At 54.7% G+C, this 24,379-nt stretch overlaps 1 protein-coding gene across 1 annotated transcript in view; it reads left to right on the forward strand.

Annotated features, from left to right (window-relative positions):
* Positions 1–9,004: 9,004 nt before the first annotated feature.
* The window catches only part of KIF1C (kinesin family member 1C), a 30,218-nt gene continuing 14,843 nt past the window's right edge, over positions 9,005–24,379 (forward strand). Inside the window, 2 exon segments of the mRNA XM_054049516.1 lie at positions 9,005–9,463; positions 22,355–22,512. Of these exon segments, the coding sequence (XP_053905491.1) occupies positions 22,407–22,512 (106 nt within the window). The 5' untranslated portion in view covers positions 9,005–9,463; positions 22,355–22,406.

Raw genomic sequence — 24,379 nt, forward strand, 5'->3', positions numbered from 1 at the left:
GCCGGGAGGATGGATACCCCAGCGACCGGTGACCTGGTGACCCGGAGCCCCAGCTGAGGAGACGCAGCCGGTTCTGGCCAATGGGTGGACAATGGGCTGCAGAGTGAGGACCCAGTGACCTAACCAGCCGGTTCCAGCCAGAGGACAGAAGCGAGGAGAGGAGGCCCCGGTTTACGACCCTGTTTCCCTGGAGAGAAGACAATGAACAGAGGCGGGGCCTGGGGCCGGGGATCTCAGATGCCCAGCTGGGAAGCAGGGGGGCTCGGGGCTGGAGAGGGGGAGCAGGCAGAGCCCACCTGGATGCAGAGAGACTGGGGTGTGCTGGGCTGAGGGAGGCCAGGCCTGAGGCCCTGAGAGTTTCCTGGTCTGTGTTCAAGTCTCAATAAATCCTCCTGTTTTATGCTGGCTGAGAGTCGCTCCGGTCTAGAGAACAGGGTGGCATCAACCCCTTTGGGGGCGGAGGCCCCGGGGGTCCAGAGCGAGTGGACTCCCTGAGGAGGCCCACGGCAGAGACAGACGTGCTAAGGCTCAGAGAGGTGCGGCTCCAGGAGGTGGAGGGGCCTGACCCCAAGAGAGAGTGGACCCCTGAGAAGGGCTGTCTCACTAAAAGGGGCACCCCTCACGGACTGCACGGGGCCAAGTGTGGGCACTATCTGTGAGTCCGTGACACTATCCCATGACTTGGAGAGCAACAGACAAAACTCACTTAAAAAGCCAGGTTACCCCATTGAAAAAGATCATGATCTGTTTTGGGGCAATTAATTAACATACGTAGCGAATGGGACGAGGGGCGTGCAGGTCTCCTCCTCCATGCCTGGCTGCTGCTGCGATGGTCCCCAGGGTTTTCCTTGATCTCCCCAGTCGTGAGTGTCCCCCTGCTACCGTGCTGGGGGGTACCCTTAATCCTGCAGGGTGCAAACCAATAACACGGGGTCACATGTAACTCAGGGCAGGCCATGCTCCCTAGGTACCACCCTGCTGTGCTCCGGTACTGACCTTTCCCTTATGGGTGTCAGAGCTGTGTGTATGGGCACCCCGATAATTCACCCTTCCATGTTCCTGCCTATCATATATCCCTGATATAATACCCGCTGCCCACCGTGTGCCACCCCATAGACCGTCCCCGGCTCCTCTACCCACACAGGGGCCCGGAGAAGAGGGATCCAGTGCACCCAGCTCCTTCTATGTCTCTTCCTCCACAGTACCTTCACCCCCTTAATACCGCTTCCATAGTAACCCCTCACCCCATTAATACGTCTTCTGCGGTACCCCTCACCCCATTAATACCCTTTCTATCGTAACTCCTCACCCCATCAATACCCCTTCCACGGTACCCCCTCGCCCCATTAATACCCTTTCTATAGTAACCCCTCACCCCATTAATACGTCTTCTGCAGTACCCCTCGCCCCATTAATATCCTTTCTATCGTAACCCCTCACCCCATTAATACGTCTTCTGCAGTACCCCTCGCCCCATTAATACCCTTTCTATCGTAACCCCTCACCCCATCAATACCCCTTCCACGGTACCCCCTCGCCCCATTAATACCCTTTCTATCGTAACCCCTCACCCCATCAATACCCCTTCCACGGTACCCCCTCGCCCCATTAATACCCTTTCTATAGTAACCCCGCACCCCATTAATACCCCTTCCATAGTAACCCCTTGCCCCATTAATACCCCTTCCACGGTACCCCCGCACCCCATTAACACACCCTTCCATGGTATCCCTCACCCCCTTAATACCCCTTCCGTGGTACCCCCGTGCCCCATTAACACCTCCTTCCATAGTAACCCTTCGCCCCATTAATACCCCTTCCGTAGTAACCCCTCACCCCATCAATACCCCTTCCACGGTACCCCCACGCCCCATTAACACCCCCTTCCATGGTACCCCTTACCCCTTTAATACCCCCTCCACGGTACCCTTGCCCCATTAATACCCTCTCCCTGGTCTCTCCCAGATGATCCCCCCTGCGTGACACCTCAGGGCACCTGTGGGGGGGGTCAGTCCTGTGAGTCCCCTTCCCATATTGGGGGGACCCAGCATGTGAAGCAGAAGGGGGGTGGACGGGAGGACTCTGGGTTGTTACCGGGGGTGTGGCCCCCTTTTCCCCACTCCCTCACCCCTCCATGGGGACAGGGCGTGGGGGGTCACTGCCCCCTTTCCTCCACCCCCTCACCCCTCCTAAGGGGACAGAGCGTGGGGGGGTCACTGCCCCCTTTCCCCAACCCCCTCACCCCCCCATGGGGACAGGGCACAGGGGGGTCACTGCCCCCTTTTCCCCACCCCCTCACCCCTCCTATGGGGACAGAGCACAGGGGGGTCACTGCCCCCTTTCCCCCGCCCCCTGACCCCCATATGGGGACAGGGCGCGGGGGGAGTCACTGCCCCCTTTCCCCCACCCCCTCACCCCTCCTATGGGTCAGGCCGTGGGGGGGGTCACTGCCCCCTTTCCCCCACCCCCTCACCCCACTATGGGGACAGGGCACAGGGGGGTCACTGCCCCCTTTCCCCCACCCCCTGACCCCCCTATGGGGACAGGGCACAGGGGGGTCACTGCCCCCTTTCCCCCACCCCCTCACCCCTCCTATGGGTCAGGCCGTGGGGGGGCTCACTGCCCCCTTTCCCCCACCCCCTCACCCCACTATGGGGACAGGGCACAGGGGGGTCACTGACCCCTTTCCCCCACCCCCTCACACGGCCAAGGGGACAAGGCGCGGGGGGGGGGATGACACGCTCGCACAGGGGCGGCTTCCCCTCACCTCAGACAACGCAAGCCTGAGGGCTGGAAAAAGGTGGGAAAAGCCGTTGGGGGACTGAAAAAAGGCGGGAAAAAACGTTGGGGGGCTGGAGAAACTTTTGGGGGGCCGGAAAAACTATTTGAGGGGCTGGAAAAAGGCAGAAAAGCCATTGGCGGGCTGGAGAAACTGTTGGGGGGCTGGAGAAACCGTTGGGGGGCTGGAAAAAGGCGGGAAAAGACACTGGGGGGCTGGAGAAACTGTTGGGGGGCTGGAAAAAGGCAGGAAAAGCCATTGGGGGGCTGGAGAAACTGTTGGGGAGCCAGAAAACCCATTGGGGGGGCTGGAAAAAGGCAGAAAAGCCATTGGGGGGCTGGAGAAACTGTTGGGGGGCTGGAGAAACCGTTGGGGGGCTGGAAAAAGGCGGGAAAAGCCACTGGGAGGGCTGGAAACGGGCGGGCGGCTGCTCCTCCGAGACCGGCAGCTCAGTCCCCCAGACTGCGAGGCGCTTGGACGGGACCGGGGCATGGGGGGCGCAGAAACCCCTCAGCTCCTGGTTCCGGCACCTGCCATGATCCCTAACATCTACGGGCGTCTCCGCCCCAACCCGGACCCTGGCCACACATCACCCCCCTAAGGACACCTGGCAGACAGGCTCAGATCCGTCCCGCCTGCCCGCCGCGGTGCCCAGACGTTGGGCTGGCATGGCCTGCCCCTCGGCGGGAGTGGTGGTGGGCCGGGGGTCTGGTGGGTCCCTGCCCGTGCCCAGCTTGCCCGTGGAAACCGGCCGGCATCTCCGCTCACGGACGCCGGCTTGAATCGGGAGCAGGCTGAAGCCAATGGGTTCCCGCTTGTAAAAGTGGGGGCATTGCAAGACGGACTCGTCTGTTTGCTTCCCACACGCCACAGCTGAAGCCGACCCCCCACCAAAAAACATCAGTGGCTTTTCTGCCATTTGCTACAGGCCCATGCGAGGCTGGGAAATGGGCGGTTCGGGGCCTGGGCATTACCGCTGGTCTTGGGCCCAGTCCAGGTGCAAGGGGGGGATGAAATGGGCCTGGAAGAAGAGTTGGGGTCAGAGGGCTCCAGCCGAGGTCGGAGAGCGAAGACAGAGAGTAGCTACCGGGCAGGAGACAGGACACAAGCGTGTGAATGGAGTTAATCAGAAGCGGTGCCGTGGGCGGATGCATCCAGCCCACTCGTGTAAAGGGGGGCAGTGTCAGACCCAGAGTGGGTGAACCCAGGAATCCTGACTCCAACCACTAGATCCCACTCCCCTCCCAGAGCCGGGGAGAGAGCCCAGGAGTCCTGGCTACCAGCCCCCCCTGCTCTAACCCACCAGCCCCCACTCCCCTCCCAGAGCCGGGGAGAGAACCCAGGAGTCCTGGCTCCCAGCCCCCCTGCTCTAACCACCAGCCCCCACTCCCCTCCCAGAGCCAGGGAGAGAACCCAGGAGTCCTGGCTACCAGCCCCCCCTGCTCTAACCCTCCACCCTCTGTAAAAACGACGTGCTTACAAAATCAGACACGGAAATACAGACGTGTCCCTGCCATGCTGTGATTGAATGGTTGCTGACGTTCTCATTTGGGCTGCATGAGATTTTAGTTTGGACTGACGGCACTAGTGCTTTTTATGTCGCCTGGTATGCAGGCAAGTATCTAGAGGAGTTGATGTACCCCCTGGAGGACCTCTGCGTACCCCTGGGCTACTTCAAGTATCGACCGAGCCCACATTTTACTGGGACAGCTGTCTCGGTTAGGGGGGTGATTTTAGACTCTGCCCCTTACAGAAAAATTGACAACGGTGAGGCTGGTCGCGTCCCGAGACCCCCATTCACTATGCTGACCAGTGCTGCCCCATTGTTTGCTTGTCTCCCCCCAGCTCCTGTCTCTTGTTGTCTACACAGATTGGCAGCTTTGGGGGACCAGCTGCGCCATCCCTTGGTCTGTGTCCGTGCGGGCCCTAGCCTGACGGGATCCCGGCCAGTAGGGCACGCAGGCCATGCAAAGAATCAGCATGACAAGAGACAACCGGTGAGTGCAGAGACTGGGAATAAGACATGTCCCCTTCTAGTAGGGTGACCAGACAGCAAGTGTAAAAAATTGGGGCAGGGGGTAATAGGCAGGGCCGGTGGAAGGATGTTTCGCACCCTAGGCGAAACGTCCACCTTGCGCTCCCCGCCGTCCCCGAGCCCCATCCTGAGGCGCCCCTCCTGCGGCAGCTCCCCACCCTGAGGCATCCCCCCGCCCCAGCTCACCCCTGCCCCGCCTCCTCCCCGAGCACGCCGTCGCGGCTTCACTTCTCCCGCCTCCTGAGCTGATTGGCGCCGCAAGCCTGGGAGGCGGGAGAAGTGAAGCAGCTCACCCCTGCTCCACCTCCTCCCCGAGCACGCTGTGGGGCAGGGGTGAGCTGGGGTGGGGAGTTCCCCAGCGTGCTGCCCGCCCCCCTTGCTGCAGGCGGCTCTCCCCGCGCTCCACTGCCCCAGCTCCCTCCGCCTAAATGCCGGCGGCGACCGGGGAGGCCGAAGATCCGGCCGCCAGGGTCGCTGCCGAAGAAAATGGCACCCCCCAAATCCTAGTGCCCTAGGCGACCGCCTAGGTCACTAAATGGTTGCACCAGCCCTGGTAATATGTGCCTATATAAGAAAAAGCCCCCCAAAATCAGGACTGTCCCTATGCCACCTGCAGTCAAGCAAAACTATGCAGTACCGGGGTACAGGCCCTGTTTTTCCCGGCAGGCATGCGATGCACTAGGAAAACGCCAGAGGGCGGCTTGTCTCGAACGCAACAGCCACACCTTATCCAGTGCAAGCCCTTGACCAGCCTTTCCTGAGTTTCCTTGTGTTTTTCCACACCAGGAACATTTGCGGCTGGCCGGGAGCGGCTGGCGGTGTCCAGGATGAAAGGGAAACAAGCAATGTGGGAAGATCAAACCTTTTTGTCTGTCCCCGTAATGTTTTTTTTTTATCTAGATCGGTATGATGGGAGCAGGGTGGGGGGTAAAAATGTGAATCATGGAAAAAGCCATAAAGCTCCTAACGTTGCAGCTTCCTCTCAACACAGATTTTCTTACTCTTCTCTCCCAGAGGCCCAAAGCCTCGTGTGCTTGCTGCAGGGAGAGAAGGGGCTTGAAGCTGGGCTACATTCACTGTTAAAGGCCTCCCCCCACGACCCAGCTAGCTCTCTGGGGGACGTGCCCCCACGCTTAATACTGGGGCAGATCCCCTCTCCTTTCTGGCAGGCTCAGGCAAGCAGCATCACGAGCGCGTTGCAAGGAACGGGGCAGCTCCCCCCTGCTTTCAAAGCAACCGGTTCAGGCTCTCGGCTGACTCAGGCAGTCGGGGTCAGTTTCCCGCCTTGTCTGAGCTAGGGACTCGGGCGCTTCGCGGCCACGGCTTTGTCTGTCATGCTTGGGGGAGGGATTTTTCCACTCCCCCCTCATGTGGCAGAGCTGGGGAGACCCTGGTGGGGAAGTACCCCATGGTTGGTACGTCATGCGTGAAGGTTTGCTGGACACTTTGAACTGGAAACGGGGTGGACGGGGCAGGGAACAGCAGGCTCCCCTCCCCATGCCTTGCCCCGCGGAGCGCCCCTGCCCCACAGCCTATGGCTGAGTAGCCCAGCTCTCCCCAGGGGGTCCCCCCAGCTCTCCCCCCGATCTCCCTCTACATCGCTCGGCAGCTGCTCTGCAGGGATTTCTCCCCAGGCTTGTTCAGCAAGGGGCCCTTCCCAGCCCCCCGGCACTGCAACCAACCCCCCCAGGTTCCCCCCCAGCACTGCAAAGCCCCCTCCCAGGCACTGCAAAGCCCCCAGGCTCCTTCCCAGGGGCTGCAAAGCCCCCCAGATTCCCTCCCCGGCACTGCAAAGCCCCCCAGATTCCCTCCCCGGCACTGCAAAGCCCCCCAGGTTCCCCCCCGGCACTGCAAAGCCCCCTCCCCGGCACTGCAAAGCCCCCCAGATTCCCTCCCCGGCACTGCAAAGCCCCCAGTTTCCCCCCCAGGCACTGCAAAGACCCCTCCCCAGCACTGCAAAGCCCCCCAAGCCTTGCACCCCAAGACCCTGTCCCACAGGAGCTACCTAGCCCCCCCAGCCTTGCCCCTTTAAGGCCCCTCCCCAGCTCCCAGGGAGGGGCCAGGCGCCTTTCCCGTCTCGCGACATTCCCGCCCCCCCGCTTCCCTTTGCAGCCCAGCCCGGCGGGCGCTGCCGGCCGCTGCTGCTTCTCCCCCCCGCCCGCGCCCCAGTGCAAATCTGGGGGAGCCCCCCCTTTCCTGTCTTTGCAGCACCCCCAGCTCCCCGTCCCGGGGATTGCACGGGGCCGGCCAGGATGCAACAGCCCTAGAAGCAACCCCCCCCCAAAGCCAGGGGGGGTGTCAGGTTTGCAACTCAATTTCCTGCCCCCCTTACACCCCAGTCTTAGCCAGGCCCTAGGGATGGTGCGGGGGGGCCACTGGAAGGACAGGTAAGTGGTTTGGGGAGGCGTAATGCAAGGAGGGGATCCCCTTTTGCTGGGTAATGCACTGGGGGAGCGGGGACCCCCCCTTGCTGAGCAATGCATGGGATGGGGTGGGAGGGAGGGGACCCCTTACTGTGCAATGCGTGGGGGGAGGGGGCCCCCTTTGTTTAGCAATGCGTGGGATGGGGGATAATGCAGAGGGGGGAGGGGACCCCCTTGCTGAGCAATCCTTTGTGGGGTGGGGTGCCCTGTGCGGGGTGTCTGGGGGAGCAAGGCACGGGACGGGGGGTGGAGAGGTTTGGGGGACGGAGCTATTTGAAGGGAAGAGGGGCAGATTGCGGCATGCCAGGGAGCTGTGTGTTGAGAGAATTGGGCTGGATCATGAGTTGTTCACATGCTGCTCGGGAGTAGGGTGGCCAGACAGCAAGTGTGAAAATTCGGGACAGAGGGTGGGGGGGGGGGTAATAGGAGCCTATATAAGAAAAAGACCCTAAAAGCGGGACTGTCCCTATAAAATCGGGACATCTGGTCACCCTACTCGGGAGTCCCATCGGGAGCGAGAAGGGGAGCCGGTTGGAAGCGGGCAGGAGTGGGGAAAAAGTTCAACTTGTTAAGGGCAGAAACTTTGGGGAGTCGTTGCCCCGGATCTGTGAGGGATGGGTGGATGCTGGGCTGGGCACCGCTCATGTATCTGGAAAGGAGCCAGGTGACAAAGGTGCCTCTCCTGTGATTCTGAGTGTCAAGCCCTCGCGGATTCTGGGAACCCCGTGGGCGCTTTTTGGGGCAGGGGGCGTGATGTTGTGCTGGATGCCTCCCGGTGGATTTGCAGAGAGGAGGTTTTTGGGAACACGCAGTTGTGTGTGTGATCACGGATTATTTTTAGAAGTGTGAAGTGAGTTGGTTTTCTTTCTTTCTCGCTTTGCCGTCTGATTCACAAAGACGGAAATGTGTCATCTAAAGACATTCCCCGGTTGCTTATACCTACGTAGGGGGGATCTTGAGAGTCCACACGACTCTCTGATGGTACAAAGCAGTTGTTTTCAATCTTTTTTTTTTGTCATTTGCGGCCCCCCTATGACATTTCAAATGGAGGTGCATCTTTCGCATCATCTGCGGGCCCCCATGCATCCACCAACCCCACATGTAGAGGAAGGTAGAACAGATCCAAACAGAAGCTAGGTGAATTCAGGTTAGAAACAGGGCATGTATTTTTGGGAACACAGTGGAGTCTCCATCGCGTGGAGTCAAAAGACTGGGGCAGTCCCTTTCTACAAAAAAATCTGCTTTCGCTCAAGCCGAAGTGGCTAGGATGACGCGGGAAGGAATAATAGCCCCTTCTGGCCTTAAAACTTGGTGAAACTTCGCACCAGCCACTAGTTAAAAAATGGTAGCGGTTTACGAATTCTCAGCAGCTTAAATTTACAAAAGCAATTTAACAATTAAAAACAAAAAAACAGGGTTATTGGTTTTGGGTTTTTTTTTTGAGCATCTGAGGGACATGATTTTTTCAGAAAACGGACGAGGCTAACCTCCGTCGTCACTTCAGGAATTTTAGGCCATTTTTGCAGGCAGCACGGAAAAATTAGGATGCGATGGGTGGGAAATCTTATAACCGTCGGGCCTGGATTTTACAGGGCGAAGGAGCTTATCTCCGCTCTGTTGACGTCCCCTTTAAAAACCCAGAGCGTGCCGGTTGTTCTGACCTTTGTCTCTTAGTGTAGGATTGGCTGGCGGTGCCTAAAAGGTAGTGGGTATTATCGCAGATAATTACTTATTGAAGACTATTTCCTTAGCGGCTGCTGCTCTTTGCATACTTGCATGCTGGATTAACTTCATCAGCCTTCGACTGCAAACGCACACGGCTGTGGTCCCGTTCAGAACATGCCTCCCCCTTCTTTCAGACGCTTCTGATCACAAACCGGGCTGCCAGAATGCTTCCAGACACCGATCTCTTATACACATGCCCAGCGTTGGTGTGCGTGGAGGGGATGGGTGTCTGAAACGAGCACTCGCTGTAAGCAAGCTTTTGGCCTTCGCTGGATTTTTACAGTTTGGGGACGCTGTTTTTATTGGTGCTGTGCACCTAGGTATGGGACGAGGCCTGCTAGTTACGCCCATTTTACAGAGGCAGAAACTGAGGCTCGTAGAGGCGGCGTCACTCAGGGAATCTGTGGCAGCCAGGAATTTAAGCATTGACTCTTAACCCTAGAAATGGAATCTCGTCTTTTGGAAATTGTGCCTTAGTTCTGAATGCCAGCTAGCTCAGAGGTGAGAGGAGGAGGAGGAAAAAATGCATTACTTTATCGCTTTCCATCTAGGAATTCTCTGGGTCACTTTCCAATTTCTCAGCAAGCTTTCCGGGGTGGGCTTTGTCATTTTTGTTCCGCCCTTAGAGATGTGATACTCTGATGGTCCCTTCCTTCCCACCCTGACCTTTGCTTACAAGAACACGCTCTCAGGTTCGATGCTTGGTGAGTTAATATAACTTTGAAACCGACTCTTTCTATTTCTCTTTTCAAAGTGGTGTAGTGTTGACTTTGATTTGTGGCTTTAAGCAAGAGGGTGGGAGCGGGTGGTTATTTGCCCTTCCATTTTCCCTGTTTCTTATCGGCCTCTCCTTTTCGTCAGGCATTCTTGTCTGGTTTACTCTGAGCATGTCTGATCCTCCTCTCGTGACTGGTTTGAGGCTGTAACAGCTGTTTAAATAACTCCTGCTTTGCCAGAAAACTTCGGGATGGTACGAGCAGTCGTGGTCCTTTGAAGAAGATTTCAGATTTGCCGTGGGAAGCCTGATGACCTCCAGAGGTGTGAAAGGGGCACCTTCCTTTCCAGTGTGTCTGTATTTGATCAAAGCAGATTAGTACAGAATAGGCTGTAGAATGCAACTCCTTGATAGTTTTACTTTTATTTCACAAATCCGTAATGAGGTACAGCGGAGAGAGGCCTGTGGTCGTGCCTATGTGACTGTATCGGTCCGGCCTCACTACCCTGGTACAAAATCTGAGTGCGACCAGGCCTTAACAGAGAAAGGAAGGTTCGTTAACACTGAGCTACATATAGGGAAACCGAGGCACCACAGCGGTGACGTGATTTGCCCAAGGTCAGATGGGGAGTCTGGGGGCGGGCGGAGCTGGGAGTTCGAACCCAGATCTCATGAATCATTTGCTGTGGGAGTGATTGGCAACTGGTTCGCGGGAGCAGGGTTCAGGTGGCACGCGTTGGCTTGCGCTTGTAAGCGTGAGAGCATTTTGGTGGAAAGCAAGAGGCCCGAGGGATTTGTTTAGGGTAAAAGACGCGCCGATCAGATGTAAACAGGGATTGGATTTTGCAAAAGTCAAAGACAGCAGCCTGCTTTCTCTGCTTAACTTTGCACTAGTGAAATGCTAGCTTGTGACTCTCCCCGCGAAGGGAAAGGACTAATTTGTTTTTTTCTGGCTGCCTTTCAAAATGTGGGGGTGCCCCCTACGCCCCTGCACACGCCCGCCCTGTGTACCAACCCTAGACTCCCCCTGGGGAGCACAGTCTTCTGATCAGCTGTTGTCTTCCTTGCCTGGCGAGATGGGGAGTTTCATAATGGTTATCAGCCCGTCTGCTTTCGGTGGCGTGGAGTCTGCTCCGTGCCAGCACCTGGACCTCTCTGCTTGGAGTTTGCAAAACTTTGATTCCCCTGCTTTGCCAGGAAAGCCGGTGGATTTCTCCCCTCCTCCAACTATCTCCAAAACAGCTAGATGCTTCGTTTTCCGAGGGCCCCTCGCTGAGAACCAGGAAACTCGCTCCACGCCATTTATAATTAACAGTGTTAGTGTCGTAATTAAGCTTTGGAGTGATTCTGGAGGCTCTTGTCTCAGCCCATCTGGCTGCGAAGCGAGGATGAAAGGCAGGAGGAGATCCTGAAACTTCCTAAACCTCTGATGGGTGACAGTCCCCGTGTGCGCTCAATGTTTGTTGTCTCCGTTTGAATAAAAGTTGCTTTAAGCCGTGTTGTTATAGTGAGGTGCTAGACGTGCCCATGGTCTGTGTTCTGAATGTTGTTCCCTGTCTCTAGCTTGTTACCGTAGCCCCAGGCACGGACTCGCATCCCATCTAGTACAAACACAGCGTAAAAAGACAGGCCCTGTGCCAAAGAGCTTCCAATCGAAGGGGTGTCCGAGAAAACAGCGTGATGGGCCAGGGTCTCCGCACACACGGTCAAGTTTCTTGTTGGCGTCTGGAGGAGGCAGATTTGTGGATATGTTTGTCTCTCGGAGTTGCTCCCCAGAATCGGAGGACTGGAAGGGATCTCGAGAGGTCAGCTAGACCCGTCCCCTGCACTCAGGGCAGGACTAAGGGGATTTATACCTGCAGGATAACCGAGGTGCTTCTTGGTGTGTCTGCTTTCGCCGAGAAGAAGGCTGCTTCTAACCCAGAGAGGCTTACGTGATTTTTTGGGGGGGAGGGGGTCCTGTTCTTGTTGGAAAGCATCTGCCTTTTTGGTTTGAAGATTGGCTCCTACTTTCTGGATGGGATTTAGAGGGACACACAACTATTTTGTGACTTTTGGGAGGGTTGGGGGGGTTATTTCTCCGCCATCCTTTGTAGCAGCAATTGCGAAACATGGCATGTAATTGGAGTAAGACGCAGACAGGCTGGGAGCGAAGCTGAAACAGCAAATGTTTGAAACGCACGCATCTCGCCGCTGTGAGATGGGCGAGGGGTTGGAATCTGCTCCGGGTAGATGCGGAGTCTTGACTACTTTTTAAAGCAGATTCCAAGCAGAATTCAGGCTTTTGTATTTCTTCTACGAGAGGAGAGAGCTTAGACGCCTGGGTCGGTTTTCTGCTGATTTCAGGTGTCACAAGAGAGAGATTTTTACGTCCGGAAGGGACTGTTGTGATTGTCAAAAGGTGAGATTTTCAAAAGTGCCAAAGTCACTCTTGAAAATGGGACTTGGGGGAAAATTTCCCCAAGAACCCAATTCTGACCTCTTGTAGAATGTGGGCAAGGGAATTTAACCTAAGGATTCCTACATCAAGCCCGTAACATCTGGTCAAGCTACAGGATGCGTTTTAGAAAGACATCTAGTCTTGGCTAGAAAGAGCCCATAAGAGTATATGTGCTGGAGGAGCCTCCCCATCCCTTGGTTAATTTGCCTCCCTGTTTAAAAGAAGGGGCCATTTTTTATTTACTGTGATTCAGTTCTGCCATGTAAAACAGAGAAATATTTTCACATCCTTAACTTAAAAAAACACACCTTTTGCCATTTCTACATCTGCCGTAGGCCGAGATTTCGGAAAGTCATGACCGATGATAGAGACAAAGGTTAAGGTGCGTTCCCCAGGAGACCTGAATTTTCAGCCCCTGCTTTAGTTTCATAGTATTTCCTACTGCACAGTGGTTTGGGAGGGTAATAAACACACTAAAGGTTACCAAGTGCTCAGGTACAGGCCTGTGGAGAGAAATTTGGGGCCCTGGTACCCCCCTCATCACGACAGTTACAGATGTTTTGGGGGACCGATTGTCCCCCTTCTTGTCCGCTCTGCTCAGACACTATGGAAACGGGACCCAGGTGTCTATTTTAGGTCGATCTTTGAGGGCTCAACATAGTGCAGAAATTCCTGCGTGAAGTGGCTTTAAACCTCCGTGGGACGTCTCCTCTTCAAACCGGGCTCGACGCCCTAAAAATCAGGTCTTTTTTACGGTGTTTCGCCTTCGCCGTCCAGAATCCATTTTCTGGCAGGAGGTCTTTCTGTGGTTATCTAGACAGCAAAAGTCAAAAACACCCCAGCACTGGAGGGTGGACGCTTCACCCAAAAGCCATCGCTCCGTGTCTGACCTCTAAGGCCTCGTTCGCAAAGCAAATCCTTCCCTCCTGCCAGGCTCTGTACGGACGCATAGTAAGAGGCGGGTCCATACCCCAAAGAGCTCGCAAATAAGCAAGTCAGAGGAAGGGTGGGAGGCAGTAACCCGGGGTTGCAGGTTAGATCGGTGGCTGATCTGGGGCTAGAACGCAGGTGTCCTGCCTTAGTCGCTACCCCCAGGCAGCTTCTTGAAACGCTGGATTTGGGACGGAGGAAATCCGGGGTTCGAGTTCCCGCTCTGATGCAGTCTTCCCGCATGACTGTGCGGCGCAGCCTCGATTTGTGCCTCGGTTTCCCTCCTGCCCCTCCCGCTAGCCATCCTTCCTTCCTCCAGCCAGTCTGTTTAAAATGGCAAGCGCTACGGGGCAGGGAGTGTCTGGGAGAGAGGATGTGAGTGCGTGTCCGGATACGTACAGCTCCGGGCGCAACGTGGCCCCAAACTCTGTTAGGGACCCGCTGGTGGGGCCGACAAACACGTCTGTTTTAATTCGGCTCCCTGCTGCTGCCGGGGCCCCGTGCTCTCGGCTGCCCGGAGGAAACCAACTCCCCTGTTTTCAGCCGGGGAAGTCAGCCTGCGGGCTTTTCCTGCGGGGCCACGCCTGGTTTCAGTCTTGTCTCATCCCTGTGTGTGCGCAAGGGAAAACCCGCTGTGCTCCAGGCTTTTCCATCCGTGTTGTGAGGATGGAAAGGGAGAACTGGATGCAGTGAGGGGTTGTCTAGATTCGTAGGTTTTTTTATGTTTTTTTTCTAAGCCCAGAAGCAGTCATTGTAATCATCTGCTCCGATTCTCTTCCTGGGTGTTACTGACAGTCACTTTATGATGCAACTGTTTGCTCTAGGTAGAAAGGACTTTGCTCTGCCTACCTGCTCGCTGGGCAATGAACCCACGACGCCTGTTCCCAGCTGGCGATAGTAAAAGCAATGCCCTCTGGCAGATCGGGCTTCCCCCCCACACTGTAAATTAAAACTTTGCAGTGCAGAAACATTTTCGGGGGAGTTGAAACCAAAAAATGTTTAGGGGACCAGCTTTTTATTTCAGACTGAAGCGTGTCCCCCTTACAAAGTAGGGCCGACCCGTGCTTTTCACGTGGGAGTCTGTTTATCGCAGGGCTGTATGCCTCCACCCGTTTTCAGCCTCGGGGGAGTGTCTTCCTTGTAAATCAGCAAACAGCATCCTATAGTGGATGTCTGGGATTCTTGAGATTTTTTTTTTTTTTTTTTTTTTTTAAGGCTGGAAGGGACCATGTAATCTGACCTCCTTTAAAATATCGGCACGTAAGAGCGTCAGACCATGGCCTGTCTTGCCCAGGACCCTCTGTCTGACAATGGCCCGTACCAGAGCTGCAGAAAAGTGCGTGATTCCACCTTGTCCTCCGCTCCTGGCTTCTGGGAGTCAGAGGTCTAGTGTTGCCCTGAGCACAGGTTGCCTCCGAACATATCTAGTTCCCTTTCAAACCCGGTTGGCCGTCACAACATCCCCTGGCGAGGAGTTCCACAGGTTACTTGTGTGACAAAGCATTTCCCCTTGTTTGTGTTAAACCTGCCGCCTATGAATTCCACCACAGGTGACCTCCTGTTTTTGTGTCGTGTGAAAGAACAAAATCACATTTCTCACTTCACTTTTTCCACATCCTTTTTATGAGTTTTTAGACCTCTCTCATGTCCCCCTTAATGGGGGCTGTTCAGCTTGGTAAGGAGACCATCTTTTTAGTCTCTCCTTGTATGGAAGTTATTTGACTCCCTGGGGAGATCCTTGGGGGACCCTGCTTTTTGTGTGTCTCCGTTGTAAAAACTGACCACTTTATTCCTACCCTTTGTTTCCCATCTTGCAACCACTTAGTGATCCGTGAGATGTGTCTACATTGGACAAAAAAAACTCAACCCACAGTAGTGAATCTCAGATCTTGGGTTAGCTGATGGAAGACTTCTAAAATGATGCATCTCAGGTTGTTAATAACATGGACGGGAAATTTTTATTTTTTATAATTTTGATGGATAATATCCATGTTTGTTGTTAAGCATTTTTCCCCCCAGTTTTTCTCCATTTAAAATTTGATAGGTGTGAAAAATTATGAGTTTTTAAGCCTTTTTGACTCTCTGTATTGATTTTAAATTTGCATGGCCATGGGAAATTACGGGACCGGTCAGACAACTGTCAGCGACTGTAGCCACCAGTGTTCAGAAAGTTACAGCTTTATAACCATTAGAACGCAAATCGTCAACGGCACATCCTTAAATCAAACCGCCAGGCTCGCAAGCAGCCTTTTGATGTGTCTGCCTAGCTGGGAATTTCAGTTACAATGGACGGGGGATTTTTTCCCCCCTTTGGTTTTGTGTGATGACCGTGAAATTGACATTTACCTACCAAAATGTGATTCGTCCAAACCGAAGTATATAAATGTCACCTTTTACACCAGTCTTAACAGCTTCCACGCTGGGCTTATCTGGTATAACGACTGGTCCACAAACCACACCCCGAACAGAGATAGTTATGCTGGTACAAATCCACTTTGGAGGCCAAGCCTTGGTTGAAAAATTGCAGTTTGCACATGCTCATGAGAGGCAGCTCAGCGCTTAGCAGCTAAAATCTAGGCGAGTGTGTGTGACTTGAAAAACGAGGGGGCGTTGACGTTTAGGATACGCCGATTGCTGGGCTTAATAATTGTGCTAACGCGGCGCATTAAAAAGACCGGCGATGTCTTGCTGGTTTCCAGGAGCTTTATTGCTTAATGGAGCTTGGTTGGAAGGGAAGGAATTCAAGTCTACACCGTCACTCAAAAGCAGTCCGCAGGTCAGAGGTGAAAGACCTTCGCAGGGTGTTGTGGGTAACTTCTGCCCTCCCATCTGGAGGGTTAAAACCACAATTTGCGTTAAAATGATTGGAAGATGGCGCTACATCTATATTTAGCTGTGCAATCCACGTGAGGCTGGTGGCGGTGCGTTTTCTCTCTTTCCCCCCCCCCCCCCCCCCCCCGTGCTTCGCCGAGAACAGCTGAAAACTTATTTTTAGTTCTGCTCGATGTCCTTGTTCATCACGCAGGCTAACGATTTTCTCTTGGCTGCCGAAAAGCCCTTGGAGTCCCCTTCAGCCGGGCAATGCAGATTTGGGTTAAAGGGACTTGGAACCAAAGGGGAGATTTTTACAGTCTAATCCCTGGTGTGACTTCTGATTGCTCAACTTGGCCGGTGTTCCTCCGAGACTGGCTTCACTGGGTGGTGCTGGAGGGGAACCGTGTTCTTAACTTACGTTAGCTACAATCCCAGGAAAGGCCAAGGCAGCGTGTGGTTTTCACGCTCGGATTTTACTCCATGTTAGCTACCACCAGTTAAGAATGCACCTTCCTTCCTACCCCCCCCCCCCCCCCCCGCTTTTACTGAAGACAAGACCTAAATGAGACGTGGTCAAGGTAAGACAAAGCCCCAGATATTGGGCCTGTCCCTATAAAATTGAGACATCGGACCTCAGTGGAATCTCAATTCAAAATGAGTTCGGCGTTTCTCTAGTTTGCTACTTATGGGCCGTTGATCCGAGGGCAGGCAGCTGCAGCTGGATACATTTCAGGCTGTAGATTTTTAACACAGAGGGGAATTGACCATGGAAACAGCTCACCCAGGGACAGGTTGGGTTCTCTGTCACGGGAAGCCTTTACATCCAGATTAGCTATATATGCTAGCTCGTCCATCAGATAGGGGCTGCATGCAGGGATCGCTGGGGGCAGTGCTCTGGCCCGTGGGATGTGGAAGTGGGACTGGCTGAGGTAATGGGTTCCTTGTAACTCTAGGAATCTGTACTCCCGTTTGATTGTAAGCTGGCCGGGGCAGGGCTCATCTCTGTGGTCTGTGTTGGTACAGTGCCTAGCACCGTGGGGCTCTTGCAGGACAGATGAGGGACACTGAGGCTCTGAGAGGAAGTGAATTGTGCCGCGCAGTCCCGGAACTGAGTCCAAATCTCTCGTGTCGGCGCCCCGGGACCATCCTTGTTCTCAGTTCCCGCCGGGACGGTCATCGGCCGTGTTCAGGCAGCCCAGCTGGGGTGGACTGGGTACTCTGCCAGGCGCGTGTGTGTCTGGGACGGGACAGCCAGCCTGCGCGAAGCCTGAATGCCCCGCCCCGCTGGGAGTGAGGTGACTCACGGCCTTTGTCCGCTCAGCCCTCGGCACGCCCGGCCGCTGTTTGCCTATTGGCCCTGCCCAGATGCAATTCCAGTCGGCTTCTTGCCTCGGGCCCGTGTCTGACGCTGCGCGGCGAGGCCGACGTCCGCCGTCTCGCTGGTGGGAGCGACTTCTCTGACATTGGGCCCCTGCTGATGGACGTTCCTCTCTATGCCGTCCTAATTTCTCCGCAGCCCGGGCGAAGGTGACCCGCTCGGGGAGGAGACCACGCAGGCAATGGCTCCCTTCGAGCGCTGAGCCGAAAGGCTTCAATCAGAAGCAGAGGCGGCCAGCAGGAGCCCGGCACAGCCTGGGACTCATCTCTCGGGCCCTATAAATCATCCTCGTCCTTGGGTGACCATCTGATTTCGTGCCGAACGTTGTGTTCCACTCCTGAGCGTGACGGCTTGGCAAACTGGTAACGCGCCGCCCCAAGCTCTCGGGCCGAGACTCTGTGCCCAGTGGGGAGGAGATGCCGCGGCTGCCGCGGTGGCTTAACATTTTAGGATATTTAACAACCGGCTCTTCAAGCTAGCAGAGACAGGCAGGACCCGATCCAAGGGCCGGGATTTTGAAGCCAGACAAATTCAGACCAGTAATAAGGCGTCATTGTCTAACAGTGGTGGTAATTAACCCCTGAAACAATTGACTGGGAGTCGAGGTGCCTTCTCCATTGGGGACGCTGTACATTTCCTTGGTCCTGTCTTAGGGCTGGGGGCTGGCCCGGGTGACCTTCCAGTGTGAAATTTCTGTGATTGTGCCGAGACCGCTGACTCTGAGCTTTTTGAGAGGCATCCCAGTGGAGGAGCATTTGGAAGGGGGATCACCCGGTAGTTCCGTGCCCGTTCACGGGGTACGTGGGAGGCGGTAGGAAGATGAGGGGGTACCCCGCGTTGATGTACGTTTGTCACTTGCGCTGGGTGTTGGGGCGAGGACCCTCCAAGCAGTTATCATCCCGCCCTTCCAGTTTACAGGTGGGGAAGCTGAGGCAAAGGAGCGTGAGAGTTGAAGAAGAATACAGGAAAATCTGAAGCCATTCTAGAAATCGGTAGTTTTGAATCCAGTCTCCAAAAGGCCGGGGGCAGACGTAGAACAGGGACTCAGAGGCAAGTGATGAAAACGATCAGGAAAGCGCAAAAAGATTGGGGGTTTGCTTGCTCCAGGAAGGGGGCGTCGTCTATAAGGTGATAAACGGGTGAGAGACGGTAGAATGGGAGCTTCATAGCACAAGAAGAAGGGAGTAGGAGATGAAATTGAAAAGCTGATAAATTCAGCACAGACCAAAGGAAATACTCTTCCCCCGTTGTCCTGTGGAACTAACCGCCACTGGATTTTGTTGAGTCTGACAATTTGGCAAGGGAGAACACATCCTTGCCCCTCCAGACGCTGTCCCACTATTCAGCATCCTAGCCCAGCGCTTGGGGGAATAAAGACTTCATTATGCCCACTTCCTTCTTTCTTTGAAGAGACCTGTATGCTGCTGGCCCTTTAACCAGGACCCCTGAGGTCATGTCTGAAAAATGGTACCGGGGCAGAGTGAGGGAGGGATGGAGGCAGTCTGTACCGTGCAAAGGCTTATAGCTTGCCCCACTTGGAGTGGATTTTTACAGGGATGAAAAAGGGACGTCCTGAGACAAAGGCCGCCCTCCCTGCTACATTCGAGGTCCCTGCTCCAAAGCAGGAGGGCCGCGAGAGCTGTTCGGAAGAAAAATCCTCAGAACTTAACTAGCTTCGTTCTCAGAAATGGCTGAATTGGGTTTGGCTGAAATTTCCCAGCAAAACGCAGCCTAAAGCGGACTCCTGGCGTATGGGAAAACGTCCGCGAAGACGACGCTCGCTTTGCCAAATGTTAATCGACTGAAAACAGGATCTTCTCCTGGGAAGTGTTGAGTAACCTTAGTAATACGCCGGGCCACCAACTCTGCGTATATCCTTATTATTTGCTGCCCATCCCCTTAGGCATCTGGGCTCGTGATTTCTTGTCTGTAGTATCCCACAAGGCGCTTTTTGAAGCGTCCCTACGCGGAGCAGGTGATGACCGAGTGAGAGGCCGGCGGATTAGCACAAGACAAGTTGAATTCATTTAAATCCTGATTTAAATCACTAGTGAGGAAGACTGGATTTACGCATGGATTGCTACGTAAAAGTGCATTCTGGTTGATTGTGATCACCTTAATACATATTCTTCACAACTCCGAGATAGATGTAGGTTCATTTGTAGACGGTACCCACTCTACATTTTTAAACAGTGATTTATTTTGAAAACGTCTCAGATGAGTTTTACAACTATATCAGAAAATGAATGATTGCTCATTTCATTTACCAAAGGTAATTGAAGCAGATATTTATGAAGTCACTGGGAGGTGAACTATCTCCAATTCAACAGGTTAATCATTAGTATTTGGAGGATTTTCTTGCCAGGCTGTATTAGGAGGAGAACATCATCAAACAGACATTTCAATTGTTTTATTTAACTAAAACAACAACGTTAAGTATTCTGGGTTTTTTTTCTTCAACAGCAAATATACAATATTTTAACAAAAAAGCACATGTCCCTCGCTTCTCACGTTTATCTGCAGACGACTTTTCCTTGTCCAGATCTAGTCCGCCCCCACAATCTTCTATTCATTGAACTTTTTGAAACTTTGCACTTTTAGAGAGAGGGATTGTGTCTGTGTACACACATTTGCACAGGGACACTAGAGTTGAGGTCTGTTATTTCTCACCTCTCTATATTAATTATTTACTTAAAAACATTTTTGCTGTTAACAAGCATGTTACCTCTGGAGAGACACATCCACAGTTGGAGAACTGCAAAAAAAGCATCTCTGATGGTATCTTCTAGGCTGAGCACTGAGTCCCATTGGGCAGATAGAAAGATTAACCTAAATCATATATACAGAAGCCCCTGGAACCCCATAAAATTGGGTCCCTAGTCCATGAACTATTCAAACTCATTTACAAAACTTTTCTTAAACGTTACATGAATATATTGTCTCATACTCTAGAATTAGAATTTATAATCCCTATTCCATGATGAGATATCTTTGAGCTATCATATATCTTAATTAAAACTATCTTCAGATAGGGTTTTTTTCCCCTCAAAAAGCATTTGATCAAAAAAAAAATCCAATTTTAAATAAAAAAAAATCCAAGGAAAAGCATGACGACTGTGAGGCTTCTGGGAGTCGCTGAGATCCAGCTAGGCAGCGCCCCGGGTCCATCCATCCAGCGTCGCGTCTGTAATCCCAATGCTTCGGAGAGCAAAGTGTAAGAACGCCGCGGTAACCGTGCCCCGTTCCCCCATAGGTCTCATCCCAACCTCAAACAGTTAGGGAGCAGCTCCAGACCTGAAGCCCAAGGTCTAATCCTCTCCGCATTAACCGTCACAACTCGGGCAATTCCAGATAAACCTCCAATCCTCTGTTTGATTCTGGCTACATTTTCTGTCTCAGCGGTATCCTGAGGCAGTGAGTCCCACAGGCAAAACGGTGTGTTGTCGAGGGGGGGGGGGGAGCATTTCCTTTGGTCACAGTCCAAAGTTGTTACCTCTTCAATTCCGGTGGACAGCCCCTTGCCTCTTGTGTTAAGAGACAGGGAGAACTGGTTTGCCTTTTCCATCTCAGTCAGTATTTTATAGCCTGTTATCTTGTCTCCTCCCCAAAGGTGCGTGACCACAATCTCTCCTCATAGAGTTTGTCCGGGCCCCTAACGGTTCTCTGAACCCTTGTTAATTCTGTGGGGTGCCAAAGGGGAACCCCAGGGAGGGACAGGATTCATTGAGGCGAAAGGTTTGAGGGCGGAGTTTGCGAAGAGGACAGTACGACAGGTGGCCGGAGGCAGCATTGGGTGACTCCAGGCCTGTGAGTCTTCCGTCCGTGTGGGGACTTTGTCGCTGTGTTTAAAAACGATGTTTGTATTTTGAGCCGACGGGCTGATTTCCCTCCCGCGCTGTGCATCGCACGGGGCAGTGACCCGTTGCTTCGCCTCATGCCAACGTTGGTGAAATGCCTTGTGCGTCACCCTCCTGGGGAACTTGAAGGAAGGCTGCACGGAAGGCGGGTGGAATTGGTGGTGGCCGTGGGATTAGGAGCCAGATGTTTCCAGTCCCCATGTGAAGGCAGGACACGCACCTGCCTTTTCCTCTCGTAGCTTCGCTTGGGTAGGCTGTAGGATTTCCATAAGGGAATCCACTCGGCCCTGGGGTCCTTCATAGACCAGGGGGTCGTCAGTGATTTACTTTCCTTGCTACAGTGCCCCCTGCTGACACGCTGGCCACCTTCAGCCTTTGGGGGTGATCATGGGAACCTCAGGAGTCTTAAAAGCTGGGAGGGGAGGCTGGTGGGTTAGAGCTGGGGGGGCTGGCAGCCAGGACTCCTGGGTTCTCTCCCCAGCTCTGGGAGGGGGGTGGGGGGGGACTGGTGGGTTAGAGCAGAGGGGCTGGGAGCCAGGACTCCTGGGCTCTCTCCCCAGCTGTGGGTTGGAAAAGGGAGGTACCGCAGGAACTGGGTGCGGTGAGACATGTCAGCGGGAACACGCTCTCCTTTGAGTCTCTCTTCTCTTTACGCTGGGCCCTTATGGTGCTGGGTTTCCTGTGGCCGCGGACACAGCTCCATTGTCTAGCACTTGGGTCCTGTTGCGTTGACACCCTCCTCCCACCGTCTCCAGCTGCTGCCGGAGGCAGGCCTGGCCTGGCTCTGCATTTTTTGGGGGGTGGGTGTGGGATGTGGCGGGAGCTTCCCCTTCCTAGCAGGTTGACTGCTAGCAACAGGGTGGGTCCTACATGAACTTAAGGCCTGGTTCGAACTCTGTACAAACAAGCCCTGCCCAGCTCTCTGCTAGGATCCGGCGTCCTCTCCTCCGGACGTTAGCAAGTCTCCTTCGTTCCAGCTCCCTCCGCCCTCCCCCGCGATGAGAATCTCTCGGGCACTTTTATCGGCAGACCTCAAAGCGTTGTGGGGTACAGGTGGGGAAACTGAGGCACAGGGAAGGTTGCTTGTGCGTGGTCACCAAGCTCACCAGCTTGCCCCAGGGCGCCCTCCCAGCCCCGGCGTGGGGAGAGCCGGCAGCCTCGTGACTTTACTGGTCACTGCTTTGCGGCGGGGGACCGGGGGGTGCGTTTGGTTGGCGGCTCCGTGGTAACGGTTTGCGTCTCTTCCTCTCTCTCGCAGGACGGCCCCATGATCTCCGGCGGCGAGCGCTGAGGGTCCCGGGCAAGCCACCATGGCCGGCGCCTCTGTCAAAGTGGCCGTGAGGGTTCGGCCTTTCAGCTCCCGGGAAATCAGCCGGGACGCGAAATGCGTCATCCAGATGCAAGGGAAAACCACCTGTAAGTACCCCTGGGAGGGTGGGGCGGGATCGGGCTGGCTTTTCGGGCACATCGCTGGATTCCATGCTTGGCAGGGCTTGGCTAAAATAGGGTCTGCCTGCCTCAGTTTCCCCAAACAGCACTGCCACAACTTGGGGCTTGGGGATCATTCTCCTGGGCTGTGGAAGTCAGGAAAGGAGATTCTCTCTCCACCCTGATCGCCCGGACGTCCCTGGGTTTTCTTCTCCTTCCTCTGAAGTAGCAGGCCTGGGCCAGTGATTTGGGGTGCCCGGCAGGTGGGTCTAACGTTCGGGGCGGGGCCGGACTTGTCCCTGGGTCAGATTGGCAGAGACCTGGGAACGGTTTGGTATCTGTGTTCTGCTTCTCTCCTGCCTGGGAACGTGGACCTGCCCCGAATTCCCTGGAAGGGACTTGGCACGCCCTGACCCTGGCGTCGCAAGCGGCTGTTTCTCCGGTTATACCGGCCCTGGCTCCCACTACTCCATTCCTGAGCCGGCGGCGTGACCGCACCTGCCTTCTGCGCCCCCGCCGGCCTCGGGCGTGTGTTAGAGCAGCTCCCGGGCTGCTCCCACCTGCCCGACTTGCTGTGGGCCCTGGGAAGCCGGGAACGAAAACCCAGAGGGCAGTGGGCGCCGGATCCCCGCCCCTTTCGCCGAGGGGGGAGTGGATTGGAGCCGGGTTAGTGTTTTAAATCCTTGTACCGGGCAGCGTAGGATTAATCTTGGGGTGGCCGGGGGGAAACCCACGGTTTAATCCAGCTCTGGGCAGCTGCCTCTGGTTAACCCCCCTGCCTGCCTGCCACCAGCGTCTCTGTCACGCGGGGCGTTCGTACAGCCCCAGCCACGCTGTTAGGAGAGAGCGAAGCCGCCAGCGCCACCCCCAAGGAACATAAATCAGCCACAAGATGGCGCTGCTGCATAGTCTTATAAATTCCCTGTGTGCGAGCAAGTGTTGAGCGCTTGGAGACATGCTGGGGTTGTGGGGTGGTTTTTGCAGTGTAAGTTATTCGGTGGGATCTGTCACAAGCAGCGTGAACGTTCACTTCCTGCTCCGCGCTCTCCGCCAGCTAGCCTCGGTTCTTGAGCCACGGGATCGGGTAGTCTGCCCCCAGAGCTCCCCAAAATTAAGTCCCGGGCGAATTAGAGTTTCGGTCTTGTCTGAAGGGCCTGCCGGAAGGAAGTGGCCTCTCCCAACCCCAAATAATTCCCAGTCCTTAAAAAGGCGAAATGGAAAACCAGCGGCGTCGGGGTACCAAATACAACAGCTCTCCGCCCTCGGGTAACACCGAGAGACCCCACTGGGGAGGGAGTGGTCGGGCTCCTCTTTCTAAAAGCCTCTCTCTAGCTCGGGCAGGAGTGCTGGGTTTCCTGCCCAACTCCTGGGGTGAGGTTCTCTGGCCCCCGTGGGCCGTACAGGAGGTCAGACTGCACTGGTTCCTTCTGGCCTCAGACGCTCTCACTTCTCCCCATGCTACGTCGGGGAGGGAAACTTAAGGCCCGGAGGTGCAGGGTCCGTGGCAGAGCAAAAGGTTTAAGGGTGAAGTCCGGAAAGGCCCCTCTCGTTAGACCGGCTGAAGAATCCAGGCCCTAAAAACGAATTAATGGGAGGATTTTTTTAAAATTTCCCTTTCGCTCCTGAGCCTGTAGGAGGGTGACACTTACGAGCGTCGTTCTGCCCCCATGAGAACAAGAGACTCGCAATCCCTTTGCTAAAAGGGAAGCAGAGACTGCCCTGTAATTCCCATGACTCTGGCAGCTGGGGCTTTACCAACCCCCTAGTGCAAGGATGGGAATGAAAAGAGCTGGTAACAGGGAAGGTGGAAAGGGTGCAGAAGGGAGAGTGTTTCTCCCAGGCTAACTGTGGAGCG

Source organism: Malaclemys terrapin, chromosome 15 (assembly GCF_027887155.1).
Source record: "Malaclemys terrapin pileata isolate rMalTer1 chromosome 15, rMalTer1.hap1, whole genome shotgun sequence".
Lineage (NCBI taxonomy): Eukaryota > Metazoa > Chordata > Testudines > Emydidae > Malaclemys > Malaclemys terrapin.